This window comes from Marmota flaviventris, chromosome 16, assembly GCF_047511675.1.
Source record: "Marmota flaviventris isolate mMarFla1 chromosome 16, mMarFla1.hap1, whole genome shotgun sequence".
NCBI classification, from domain to species: Eukaryota; Metazoa; Chordata; class Mammalia; order Rodentia; family Sciuridae; genus Marmota; species Marmota flaviventris.
In genome coordinates, this window is record NC_092513.1 from 47,435,856 (window position 1) to 47,449,936 (window position 14,081).

General features: G+C 46.7%; 1 protein-coding gene across 3 annotated transcripts in view; it reads right to left on the minus strand.

Annotated features, from left to right (window-relative positions):
- Nucleotides 1–229: 229 nt before the first annotated feature.
- Cables1 (Cdk5 and Abl enzyme substrate 1) overlaps nt 230–14,081 on the minus strand; it is a 115,265-nt gene continuing 101,413 nt past the window's right edge. For all 3 annotated transcript variants that reach the window (XM_071602862.1, XM_071602861.1, XM_027935644.2), the window contains 3 exons: nt 8,215–8,321; nt 6,586–6,793; nt 230–3,358 (listed from right to left, as the gene is read on the minus strand). In XM_071602862.1, coding sequence (XP_071458963.1) covers nt 3,218–3,358; nt 6,586–6,793; nt 8,215–8,321 — 456 coding nt within the window. In that variant the 3' untranslated portion in view covers nt 230–3,217. The remainder of the gene's footprint in view (nt 3,359–6,585; nt 6,794–8,214; nt 8,322–14,081) is intronic.

Consider the following 14,081-nt stretch of genomic DNA (forward strand, 5'->3'; position numbering starts at 1 on the left):
CCTATCGACTCCTTGCTTTGAAGAACTCAGTTCCTTTGCTGGGTGGATGGCACCAGAACTTTCTAGTAAATTTGAGTAACTGGTTCAATTTTACTTTGTTTGCAACTTGCAAGAGGCAGGAAGGTTTCAGTTCTCCACTTATCTGAGGCAGTCAGGGCTGGTGAGGGCAGAGGGCCTGCTGTTCAGCACTGAACAGGAAATGTCTGAGGGAGAGATAAAGAATTCGGTAGCAAGAGCCTGAAACAGTTTTATTTGCTGTTGTGGGGATGAAGGGTCAGGAAAGAATAACAAGAAGGGGAAGGAACCTCGGCCCCCTCCCCCTGCCCCCAATCACTAAGGTAGGGCACATGGTACAGAGTGATCTGTGTGGAGTAAGTGACCTCCCCCAGCAAAACCTGCTGGCTGATGACAACAGAAAAATCCTGGAAGGGAAATTTCTGATCAGAAAGAAAAAGCCCAGGAAAACAAACTGTTTGCCTTTAGTATGGATTTCCTGTTTTTTTTTTTTTTTTTTAACATGGGTTTTATTTAAGAGGAGAAAGGAGGGAGAGTGGGGATTTCTGTGTCCCAGGGTTGGCTGACGCTCAGGCCTTCAGGCAGGTATGGAAGAGGACAGGGACTTGACCCAGCCCAGGTGGGTACCACCTTTCTGCTTATTTGATTCCCATCTGCTCCCCAACAGCCAGGGCTGACTAGAGGAGCCCAGGCCCCCAGGCCAGCTCTGGAGGAACCCACTCAGGCAGAACCCGCTAGTGTTTAACTGAGGAGTGTTTGGCTGGAGTGAGCTTCCCCATGGATACTTGTGAATGGAGAAAACCGGAGAGGCTTCAGGGAGGTCTTGAGAGGGAGCAGGGCTTGGAAATGTCCAGGACTGCACTGTGACAGAGGTCAAAGGCAAAACCTTAGACTCTTCTAGAACTGGTCTGAGTGACTTTCTCGCCTCACAGGTTCAGGTTTCCTCCTCGACTCTTTGCCGAAGCTCAAGGCTTTGCACCTGTCACAGGGGCAGCTCTGCGTGTTACCCAAGTCCTTCCCCCTCTTCCTTTGCCTCTAGAAAGCTGGTGGGGACATGAGAAAATGCCTTCATTCTCATGAAGACGCCCTCCCTTCCAATTCAAAACAAAACTCTCCCCTCCACAAATCCACAGAATAGAACTTAAAATTCAAAATTAATCTTTAAAAGAGAAATGAACCAATAACTTTCCAAGTCCACCTCATAAACACTAAAAAAACAAATCACCCCAAAGCCAAGAATATTAGTCTGGACTACTTCATGACACAAGGAAGGTCTCAGGCTGCCCTCCCATGTCAGTCATTAGTGTCTCCCTGGGTCATTTCTACATGCTAGAGATTCTTCTCAGAACGGCTCTCCACCTGTAGCCACTGTCCACACCCCTGAGCCAGGCGTCTCATCAGAGAGAACAAGATGACAGATACCAGTAAGTTGAAAGGCATTTTGTAGTTCAGGAGATGGAGATGCTTTGAACACTCTGAGCTTCTCAATTTGCTTTATTGATAATATGTGCACCTTAAATACTAGTTGACTTAGCTTTCAACTAGTAGACCACGTTCATTATATCCCTACTTCAAAATCACCGATTTACAACTGATTCTGGCCAAGGAAACTTGTTAGCAAAAGATTAGGATTGAACTCAGTCAAACCTAAGACTGATTTAGAAGCCAAGTATTATCCCCTGTTCTCACCAGCTGCTGCTTGATTGCCCTTGCCCCATCCTGTAGGAACCAGGCATGGTGGTGCTCACCTATAGTCCCAGCTACTCAGGAGGCTGAGGCAGGAGGATCCCTTGAGCCCAGGAGTTTGAGACCAGCCTGGGAAACAGAAGAAAAAAAAAAGTCCATCTTGTAGGGCTGTAGGATTCTTCTGAGCTCTGCTAACAAAAGCCATATACCCTCACTGCCCACATCCCCCTTTCTCTGGGTGATATCGGTTGATCCAGGTCTGCGACCCCACTACAGCCTGTGTGTGACGGAGGCCGAGGAATTTTCCACGGAGGGGGCCAAGTTTGACTGGTGAGACCTTCGTCTCTACACATACACATACTTCTATATATAAAACAAAATATTTTAATTCTTTTTACATGGCTACAAGCTTTCTTCAGCCAGTTGACACCTGTCCTGTGGCTATAAGGTGACCATGTAGTGACATGAGTCAGCACAGGTCATGCCCGAGCATCAGGACAAGTCGTGATTAAAATTCTGCACTGAGAGCTATGGATTCACGGCAACAAGAGCCACCTGAATCAACTCAACCACCGCTCAAAATGCAGTTTGTCCCAGTGCAAAAGCCACAAAACATGTCATACGTCTTACCCCTATACTGGATTTTTATAAAACACATATTTAGCACAATCAATGTGCTTATTATGCACTCTAACATAGAGCACAGGAACGAGATCGATGGAGCACAACCCCCGCCATCTCCAAAGTGTGCAGACCAGACAGATGCCCGCAGTGGGATGGCAGGAAGGTAGCGCCACACTCCACGCCTTTCTGTGACTCCTCCAACACTGAGAACTTAGTCTTTGTCCGATTGTGGCAGGAGCAGTCACAAAAACAATGTCATTTCCTAAGGGCAGAAGATGCCAACCTGGAACCGAGGGATTCTTAACCAGAAATCACTCAGAAATCGTTGCCCCAAGTCAGCTCTGCAGAGGGTAGCACTGACTTTGGGGGCTGAGGGCTGATGCAGGATCTCTGACACTTGCACACTCACATCCACATGCCCCCGGGGAAAAGTGCACTTCCAATGGCTGATACAAAAATAGATTGGCACGCTCTTTTGACACAGGGATGGTAGAAAAGTTTTCCTTCAGTTCTGCAAATCTGCTTCCCTCGTCTGCTCTGGCACTCTGTGCTCAGAGTTGGAATGGGTCTGGAAAGAAGGCCCAGGGTCACACTGGCAAGGTGTGCATGCCTGGCAGGAAGCCCCTTGGAGGCAGCTGAGTTCTTGCTAGGTAGGGGACTTTGCTGTCCTCAGCATGAATCTTCTTTTCACTTGCTTGTGTAATGAATGGCTCACACTCTTCTCGGCCAGCCAGACTGAAGACTCCGTGAAGTTTCCAGTACTGCTTCTCTGCGAAAACTATGATGAGGATAAGAAGCTTGGTACTTTTGAGTTTTATTTTTTGCATTTCCAGTAGTGAACTCCGCTCCACAGCACTCAGAGGAATGGTCCTTCACCCTGCTGGGCCCTGTGCTAGGAGTTCTGGATCAGGCGTCTGTAGTGTGGCATGACTTCGTGCTCTGGTAAATGGAGTGCAAATTCTAAGGCCACTAACACTGGGAATTCAAAGGCAATCAGTTCTCGCCTATTCAGCCGGAACTTCTCTTCCAGTTTCTGCAATAAAATTAAGACATTTTAGTTTTAAAATTAAAATCTAAGGGGTTTTCTTCCAAGTGCAATTTCCCTATCCATCAGCCAGTAAGTGCTCACAGAGAAACTTACGAGTCTGTTTTTTGTTGCTTTCAGAATACCTGAGACTGGGTCACTATAAATACCAGTTCTGGAGGCTGGGAAGTGCAAAGTCAAGTCGTCACACCTGTTGAGGGCCTTGTACTGCCTCAATTCCTGATGGAAAGTGGAAGGGTAAGCAGGTCCATGAAAATGAGGGACAGCCTTGCTTTAGCATGAGCTACTCTTGGGGTAAGTAATCTAGTTCTGAGAAGAACAATTCCAAAGAGAAAGGCATGAATTATTTTTATTATTATTAAGTTGTTAATAGACCTTTATTTTATTTATATGTGGTGCTGCGAATCAAACCCACTGCCTCACAAATGCCAGGCAAGTGCGCTACTGCTGAGCCCCAGCCCCAGCCCAGGCATGAATTCTTAACACTGTCGCCTCTCCAAGGCCCCATCTCTCAACACTGTTGCAATGGGAAAAAATTTTCAACATGAGGTTCAGACGCGGCAAACCATATTCAAACCACACACCCATTACAAGCAAGGCTCTGGAGGAAGAAGGGGAGGTATGGACGGCACTTCCTGCTGTAGTTCTGGTGGCCTATGGTCTGCCAGGAGGCTCACATAGGTCCCATCACTTCATTTAATCTTAAGACTCTCACAAGGTTGGTATTGCACTGATCTCCATTTTATGGGCTCCAAGAGGTCAATCACTTGTCCAAGGGTGGCAGACTGCAGTGCTGAGAAGCAAATCTACACGAGACTCCAGCACCACCCTGTTACATCTAAGTTATTCAGGTCTAGAAGTAAAACTAAAACGGAGCCCATCACCTACAACAATAATAACCACACCTAAGTTCTGAATGCGGGGAGATGATTATTTGCAATTCATTCTTTTCATCTTACCCACAGGGCCTCAAGTCCTGGTGAGGCTGCCCTACTTTCAATGTCACGTATGTGAGCTGTGGCTCCCTGCCTGTCCATCCGACTGCAGCGGGATGGCATTAGAAATGGAGAAGAAATCTCACCAGTAGAGCTGTTGTTGCCTGCACTCAGATTATAACTGAGATGGGCTTTTTTTCTTTTTTTAAATTTAGTTATACATGGCAGTAGAATCCATTTTGACATAATTATAAAAGCATGGAATATACTTTGCTCTAATTCAGTCCCCCGTACCTTACTTTTTCCTCCTCTTTATTGATCTCTCTGCTCTTAGGTTTATTGCTAATGCAAATAGCTTTTTAAACCATTACTGATATATTCTGCACTAATACTGTCAGCATTTGCTGTGTGGCATATTATTTAACTATGATGTGAACAGTATCATAATTTTTATTATTATTTCTCAAGATTCATTAGTTCAACAAAAATATATATACAGGTATAGAGTAGTTCCACTTTATCCATGGGGGATATGTTCTAAGCGTCCCTAAAGATGTCTGAAACCACACATATTACCTAACCCTATAGATTATTTACTATATATACATACCTATGGAAAAGTTTAATTTATAAATTAGGTGTATTAAGAGATTAACAATAATAACTAGTGGTAAAATAAAATAATCACACTATAGTGAAAGTTATGTGAATGTGATCTCAATAATTTAGGGTCCTTTACTCACACTTCTTGTGGTGTGAACTGATATAATGCCTCTGATGAGATGAAGACCAGTGACGAAGGAATTGGGATGCGTTAGGCTACTAGGGGTTACGTGAACACAAGTACTGTGATACTGGGATAGTCAACCTGACAAACCAGATGGCAAAGTGACTGATGGGCAGTAGCATATGCTACGTGGGTATCCTGGACAAAGAGATGACCCATGTCCCAGGTGGGACAGAGTGAGATTTCATCACGCCACTCAGAAAGGTGCAGAATTTAAAACAGATTGCACATTTCTGAAATTTTCCATGTAGTATTTCTGGACTGGTTGACTGTAGATAGCTGAAATCGGGCAATGCAAAGCCATGATAGATGGGGACAACCGTATAGGGCTATTGATTCTCAGCTCATATTTGGCATCCAAGGATCACTTCCATGTTCATGTATTTACAGAACAAGCTAGATGATCGTGTGCCACTTCTTAAAGTACTGACCTAAGGAATACTTAAAAAAAAAAATATGGCAAGCACCTACATCAGCTCTTTTCCTTTCCCTTTGCTTCTCAACTAAAAATGGTGCTCCCTAGCATGGCCTCCCATGGCTGTGGCAGTTGCCTACTGTCTGGACTGTATGTTTGTGTTTCTCACAAATCCATGGGTGCCCCATACCCTAATGTGGGGTACTAGGAGGTAAAGCCTCTAGGAGTAATTGGGCTCAGAGGATATCTTCAGGGTACAGTCCTCATGATGAGATCAGTATCCTTACGAGAGAGACCAGAAAGCTTGCTCTGTCTCTCCCTATGCAATTAAGGATACAGTAAGAAGGCATCTGCAAGTAAGGAAGAGGGCCCTCATCAGGAATCAAAGCAGCTGGTACTTTGATCTTGGGCCTGCCAGTCTCCAGAACTACAAGACATAAGTTTCTGTGGTTTAGGAGACCTAACCTACAGTATTTTGCTATGGTAGCCCAACTTAAGACACCCCTCCTCTTGGGAACTGTGAGTAATAAACCTATGGTTTCAATGGCATTTGTCTCCTGATCTGTTGGCTTTACCGTTCCCCAAATTTCCTATTAATATACTGAATTTTAAAACAGGTATTCATGCATTCACCCGATGAGATCAGTGTTTTCTTGCTTTGATGAGACTCTCCTTTAAAAGAAAGACGATAGTACCCCAGGAAGTAACCAAGGCAGCAGGGGGCCAGGGCCTGCTAGACCACGGATGTTTTGAGGTCTCATTGTTCACAAGACCTCTTGTGAACAGACCCCTTGTGATTACAGTAGTTTCCACTCCTCATGGTGTCTGAGAATAGATTTTTATGGCCAGATCCAATGTTGGAGCTCTTTGGTCTTGTCCAAGTAGATAACCTTCCCACCCCCGCCCGCCCCCCCCCGCCCCCCCCCCCAGCTCTAAGAGAGCCTATGAAAAGGCATCTGACATTCTTATGGGAAGGACAACTTCATGGCCCTTAGCTTTGTCACCAGCCAGGGTCCTTTTGAGAAGACCCCTGGACTGAGAGTGTGTCCCCCCAGACACCAGGATGTAGGCTACTTACATCAATTAAATGCTTGACTTCATGCTTTTTGAGGTCACTTCCGATCTTGGCTGCTAACAGCACACATGCTCCAGCACAAAGCTTCCGGTTCTGCTTGTTGAGCTTTCCCTTGAGGGCGAGCTTCTCAAAGTAGACGAAGGCCATGGCCACCGTAGGCTCCTCAAAGCCACAGTCCTCCTGGGCAAGTTTCCGCATCTCTCGTTTCAGACTAGACAAAGAAAGCAGGGAAGAATCTCACTAGAACCTAAGAGTTTCAGGGGACCCCCAAAGAGGAGGATGACTCCATCGGGAAAGCATCTTTTTCATCCCCAGAGGGTGATATGGGATGGGATTAAATCCCCAGAAGTGTGAAGGTTACATTATGTGTGGAAGAAGGCCACACAGTTGGGGGTCTAGACCCTCCCTGGTTGGTCTGGCTGCCCAGACCATGTTCACTTTTGCCCCAGATTCAGTGCCAAAAATCGCCACTTCCAGGAGGATGACAGACAGGCCGCAGGCCAGGCAGACAGAGGGGCCAGCAAGGGCGCCAACGAACATGACGAACACAGAAGGACCCCACTGAACACATGTGGATAGCTGAGGGCCCCCTTGGAAACTAAGGGCGGAGCTATCCAGAGTCAAAGAGGGACACCATCTGGGAAACTGTGCTCATTCCAGAGATGATAACAGAAATAAATCAGGCGCTTGGTCTAAACTCTGCCAAATATCAGTTATGTTCATTAACTAGGACAGAAAAGGAGTCAGCCTAAGAGCACATCAACCAGTGTCCTTGGGAAAGCCGCCCAGCAAATGGACAAAGTGTGAATACTTGATTTTTCTCAAAGTTTTTTTTGGGGGGGTTCTTTGGCTTGGAACATGCCAGAATCAAATCTTATCAGGATGTACACTAGCATAAATACTTACCGGCACATATTCCAACATGACATGGCTGTGTAGCCTAGCTTCTGTTACTATACACATGTATGCCCAAACACCTGCAATCATGATGTCACGGGGCACACAGACACTAGTTAGCACCTCTCTGGCCCAGCAGGGTCAGTCACCTTAACTATTTGGCTGACAGCCAGGGTCACCGCAGGGTTGATCTAATCAACTACATGGGAAGTACAGCTTGTCTTTTTTTTTTTTTTTCTGCTTTGGTGACTACTAAAATACAGGTCCCAGTTATCATCTCTGGGAAAGTGATTTTAGGTAAAGTTATCCCATTCCCTAAGATACTAACCCTTTTCTCTTTGGCTTTGCCTATACTTGAGAAACCACAGAACTGAATGTCACCCATTCTGTTTTTCAAAATATACATCTTACTGAGCTGGCACACTGCATGCACATAGCCTAAAATGTTTCTTTCACTGAATGAATGCCCTTCCAGATCTGTGTCAATCATAGGTCTGGAGTTTGGCCTTCTGTCCTGGCTCTCTGGGCTCTCCTACCACATCCAGGCACGAGTCAGCCAGCTGTAAGACCGTTTTTTTTTTGTTGTTTTGTTTTTCCCCTTAACTGAATGTGACCATGCTTCATTCCTCAAAGAACAGAAAAAAACATCATACAAAGCATGAGCTTAATGCAGGCTGGAAGAGAGGCTAGAAGGGCAAGTTCAAGGTGAGTTAAGGTGACATAAGTTTCCCGTACCTCCTTATTTTGCTGAGTGTCAGCTTAATATGAGGAAACTTCTCCTTGAAGGTCTCATTCATGTCCTTCTTGAGATCTGAGGGCTTCACATAGTCAATTACTGTGGTCTGTAACAGATAAAGAAACACAGGTCACTCATTAAGTAAGGGTCCTATGAACTAATGACGTGCAAGTCACAGCCAACTTACAACTCCAAAAATGTGATGCAATGAGGAAACTCAGATTAGAGCCACAATTAGGGTCTCTGCTGAATCCAGGAGGGACAGTGGCTTTCTGGAAGCATATGGAAAGGAAATCAAGCACCTCATCCTACTTATAGTGATCTTTTAAAAAAAAAAAAAAAGCTAGCCTGTAGACCATCAGGAGAGAGGAAGGGGAGTCTTTCTTTACTGCATTTCAACCTATGGTTCACACAGTGCGGTGCTTAAAGGCACCAGGTTTGAACTTGCACAGATCTGGGTTCAATCCACAGCAGACCATTCATCAGTTGCAGGTTTTGGAAGATGTATTTAATCATCCTATCTCAAGTGGCACGTCTGTAAAATGAAAACAATAACTGTACCTACTTTATATGGCCATTGGAGAACTGTGTGAGAAGTCAAGAGCTCTTGGCATACAGCAAGCACAATAAATGCTAGTTACTGTTTTTTAAATGTATTAAATTGACTAGGGCATTACAGTTATAAAAATAGTGGGGTTCATTTTTGACATTCATAAATGCATAAACTGTATTTTAAAAATTAGAAAATGTACAAAACTTACCATTTTAACCATTTTTAGGTGTAAAGTCTAGTGGCTTTAAGTACATTTCACATTGTTAAGCACCCATCGACACCCTCCACCTCCAGAACCTTTTCATCTAAAGGGCAGCTCTGTACCCATCAAACTCTAATTCCCCATCTACTCCCTCCAGCCCTGGCAACCATCACCCCACCATTTTTCTCTGTGCATCTGCCTCACGTAAGTGGAATTATGTATTTCCCTTCACGTCTTCAAGGTTCATCTGCACTGCAGCATGTGTCCGAATTTCCTTTCTTTTAAAGAGGCTGAATGACATTCCATTGTATGTATATAATGGTAGCTATTATTAACAGTCCCTTGAAACTTGAGTTCCTCCCTGCTCTCTAAATTCTATTCATCCCTGAAGACTGGCTCCTTTGAGCGCTTTCTGAATATTCTAGTCTTCCTTGTTCCTCCGTGCCCTGCACAGTTAACTGTCAATTAAACAGTCTTTTGCTGGGTTTCCTGGTTAGTCTCATCCTTCCTTCACTGTACGCCTGCCAAGGGCTGGCTCTCTTCTGGCTGACTGTATGGCAAGAATCTTCACCAAGCAAAGCCAGAGGAAGCAGCAGCTGCAAATTCGGATGTGAAGGCCCATTCCCAAGGATGGCCCACCGCCAGCAAAGCACATCCAAGGTTTCCTTAATGGCTCTAACAAAAGTTGGTGGCTTTCTCCGATCATTTCCATGTATGAGATACTTGGTTTGATTTTTAGAACAAGCTCATGGAATGTCTCTGGTGGTAGTTTACAGCCAAGAGCAGGCAAACAGCTAACAGATCCCAATTCAAATGGATCTTAATGGTACCTTCTTTGCTTCTCTGGAGAATTAAAGCAAATGGTCCCAATATGAACTCCCAACCTGGCTTAGGGTTTTGTAACACATGGGTGGACAAAGACTTGGTGCATCTTCTTGATCAGGAAGGGTCTCCCTGGGGCTGGTCCGTGACATGCCCATTCTCTTACGCGCCAGTGATGTGCTTTTTGAGAAGTGGCAATCCAACTCTGACCAAAGTATTTGGACACGTGCATGTGTGCTTGCACTGTGTGGCAGGGAGGGGAGGTGCACTTGGAATTTTTATGGAGGCCTCTCTGGCTGCCAAGGTCAGGCAGAGTGGGCACCGCCCTGGGGCAGCTCTCCAAGATGGATTTGCCTCCCTTCCTGCTTCAAGAACCACTTAATTTCATCTCAAAAAACATCTCTGGATTGAATAGGATGTAAGATAGATAGATAGATAATTTTTTTTCCATTCCTGGAAGCAGGATGGAGGGTTATCATCTACCATGCTTGCCTCCAGGTGGGCCCACCAGCCAGTCCTTGTATCCTGAATACCCAGCACAATGCCCCCATCTAGGTACCCTGACACACCAGACAGGCCCCTTCTTCTCTTCCGTTATGGACAAAAACCATGAGGCTGGAATGATGTGAGCAGGTTTAAGCAAAGTGTCACTTGCCTTTGTCGGGGGCCAGAAGCCCTACGAGTCCTGAGCAAGAATACCCCATTCTGTAATGATCATTTGAGTTTTAAAACTGGTTTCCATGGAAATGTCTGAGGCAATGGGAGGCCTGGATCCCACCCTGCAGCAACTACAGCAGCTACCTGGACGGTGCTTCTCTGAAGATCCTTGCAACACTTCTCTTGAAAGAAGGCCCCACTACCAAAAGAGAAGTCTGTGAATGCATCCCACCCACCCCACCTGATAGACAAGGAAACTGAGGTTCAGAGTGAAGAGGCTCACCCCGACCTCAGCCAGCTGCAGACAGGGCCAGAGCTGGGAACTTGGTCTTCCAGACTGGTTGCTTCCAACTCATCCTCCCACAACCCACTCCCCCCACCAACAGTCCTCCTGGCTTTTCTTTCCTTGACCAGACTGAATGGGCAGTGAGAGGAGCTCCCACCTTAAGGGGCTCTTGGGAGGTCTCGAGAAGTCGGCTGACCATAGAGAGGGCTGAAGTAGTAGCCAGGTAGCTTCCACTCCAGCGTCAGGCAACACAGAGAAGGTCACTTAACATGTGGTCCCTATCTGCACCAAGACACATTTCCTAGGTGATTTCTACGTGCTGAGGTCCAGGGAGCTGCACATCTGACTCTCCCCGCCTGACTAGCACCTGTTCCAGGTTCAGCTTGTGATGCTACTTCTGCAGGCTCATCCTGCTAAGCCACCGCCCTGCGCACATTGCTCTTCCTGTGACTCGCCTTTATGAAACAGTAAGCTCTGGACGTCCATAGTGAAGGGCAAGACAGCCAATAGTTCTATTTCCCTATGACTTTGTAGTTAGGAGCCCCCAAAATGATTCCAGTTTTCCCTTTAGAATGCTCTGATATGAGAAGGCAGGACTGGAGAAGTCACACACCTGTCATTTCTGTTGCCAAGATGCACTGAGGGAGAAGTCCTGGAGTCCAGTTTGTAGCCTGGTGTCCATTTTGCGGGTACAGACCACAACAGGGGCACCGTGGGTCTGGGGCTGGTGGTCGGTGCCACCCTCCAAGCCAGGAGTCAGAGTCCTGATCCCAGAGAATGCGAGTTTCTGCAGGATGGCTTGGGGATCATTTCTGAATTTTGACTTGGGCTGTTCTGTCAGCCTTCTTAATGATTCTCTGAACTCTTCGGTATCTACCCAGCTGTAACACACCCCTTTCTTAAACTAGCAAGAGTGGATACGGAGTTCTGCAACTAAACTGTAAACAACACACTCTATACTTCCATTGATGGTCTTCACAACTACCACTGAGGACAACAGGATAAGAGTGTCTGATCCCCTGGAGGTCTAAATGTGGTCAGGTCACTGGAGACCACTGGGGGTCTTGCCCCCTATCCCTGACACACATTTCCTAGTGAGTCCAAGCCTCAGAATAACTCCTGAATACCAACTCAGCCCAACCCATGGCCCTAGTAAATCATGCTTATCAATCAGAGCACTGAAGGCTGGTGGAGAATATGAAGTGACTATTAGTCTCCTGGGGCTGCTGTGACAAATGACCACAAACTAGGCAATGACAGCAATGCATGGTCTCTCAGTCCCTGGGCGGAAAACCTGAAATCCAGGTATGAGCAGGGCGCGCTCCTTCTGAAACAGAATCTTGAAATAGAAACTCTGGCTCTGGGTAGAGACCTTCCTTGCTCAGAGTTTCTGGTGGGCCCTGCTTGTCCCTGGTTTGTAGATGCCAGTGCTCTAACCTCTGCCTCTGCCTTCGCATGGTGCTTTCCCTGTTGTCTGTCTTCTATGACTCTGTGTCTCCTTATGTGGACAAAATCATGTGAGATTATGAGGCCTACTCCAGTCTGATTGCATCTTAATTTACTTTTGAATAAGGACACATTCTAAGGTAGTGGAGGGTTAGGAAATCTTTTGGGGGACACGACTCTGCCCACTGACTCCTAATGGTGCACTCTGTGCAGCTCGCTGGACCCTGACCCCTGGCTTCCACACTGAGCCTTGCTCTGCCCCTCACAGAAGGCCTGAGCCTTGGTCTGAGAGAGGACTTCATAGGTAGCCTCCTTCCCTGCCTCCTCTGCTGGCCATGACCGCCCTTCTCTGTGTCCCCGATTCTCCGAGTTCTGGCTCAATGGGAAAGAACCGACTCAGGAGCCAGACCCCTGGGTTTAAACCCAGCTCTGCTGTGCAGTATCTGGGTGGCCTCGGGCAAACTGCTTAAGCATTTGGGCCTAGGCTTCCTCTCTGGTTTCTCCATCATCTGTTAGATGCTGATGGCTGTGGGACATCTGCTCAGGAGGTGGCCCCATGTCCCGCTCACATTCAGCACACAGGATACTCATTTGGGACAACAGTCAGCAGCCTTCGAAGTGACAATCTGCCCCCAGACCCTTGCTCAGACAAGGCCTTGCATGCAGAGCTGAGGTTATATACAGGCCAGATTCTTGGTACTAAACAAATCACCTTGTGACCAGGTCCATCTCTCATGTCTTCAGGTACCTGAGAGATGATGTCCCCACTGGCCTCTTACTCCAGGTCCCAGTCTCTGGAGCTCAACAGGCTGTGATTTCTCAGCACAGTCCTGGACATCTTGAGGAAGCCATATGATAACACTCAGAGGCTGGACATCTCAACCATGTGGGAGACCACTCTCTTTCCAGCCATGGTCATGAGCAAAGAGGCAGTACTGGGAAACTAAGCTACAGGCGGGGATTCCCAGCCCCCAGCCTTTCTTTCTGGCTTGGGAGAGAATCAATTAAACGTGAGGCTGTTGCCTTGTTTAGGCTCACCTACCAGTGGAATTGTAGGAGTTATAAAAATTAGCAATGCCTGAGTTTTGCCAGAGTGTGTTACTATAAATCAAAGTGCTAATTAAGCAGACTGTGGCTCCTTCCTGGTCTGGGACAGTCTGTGTCATTGACACCTAATTCCAGACCACAGAACTTGCCAGATGAAGGGCTCCTCTTGGCCTGCAGCTGTAGCCAAAGCAGAGCTGGCTAGGAGACGGATGGGCAGCTCTGGCCCTGTGGTGCTTGCATTTTTTTGTAGAAGAGGTCACTGTGCTCTTGGAGAGGTCACTTGAATGCACTTTCTAGCAGCTGCCTGTGCACAGCTGCAAAAAGGGGAAGGCGGGGAGGTCAGCTGGGAGGAGGAGACTATCCAAAACTGTCCACAAAGAAGCCCTGCCCAGCCTGCTCCACTGGAGATGGGAAGCAGAATTAGGAAGGGCTGGGGTGGGATGAACACCCATGAATCCCTTCAAGATACCAAAATGAAAAGTCCACGACTTAGTTATCTAGCTGCAAGAGTCCACCACTTCTATCCTGGAGATGCTGGGACACCCTTTGTTTTTCAGAAAAACAGTCTTGACTAATCACAAAAGGAGTAAGGGCTGCCGAGGAACTGAATTAAGCCCCAGCTGCAATGTGGGGAACAGAGGGCCTCCCAGGGTAGGGTTGGGGTGCAATGTGAGCGGGTATGGGCACATATACCACAATACTAATTCTAGAGAGGTCAGGGGTTCAAAGCAGACAGGTTGCTGGTCTGATTCTGATAAAAGCAGCCAAGATGCCTCCGCTTCAGGGCCTGGAAGAGCTCTGACCTTTGTCCCCTACTCTCCATAGGAATTTATGAGCACCTCTGAACAGATGT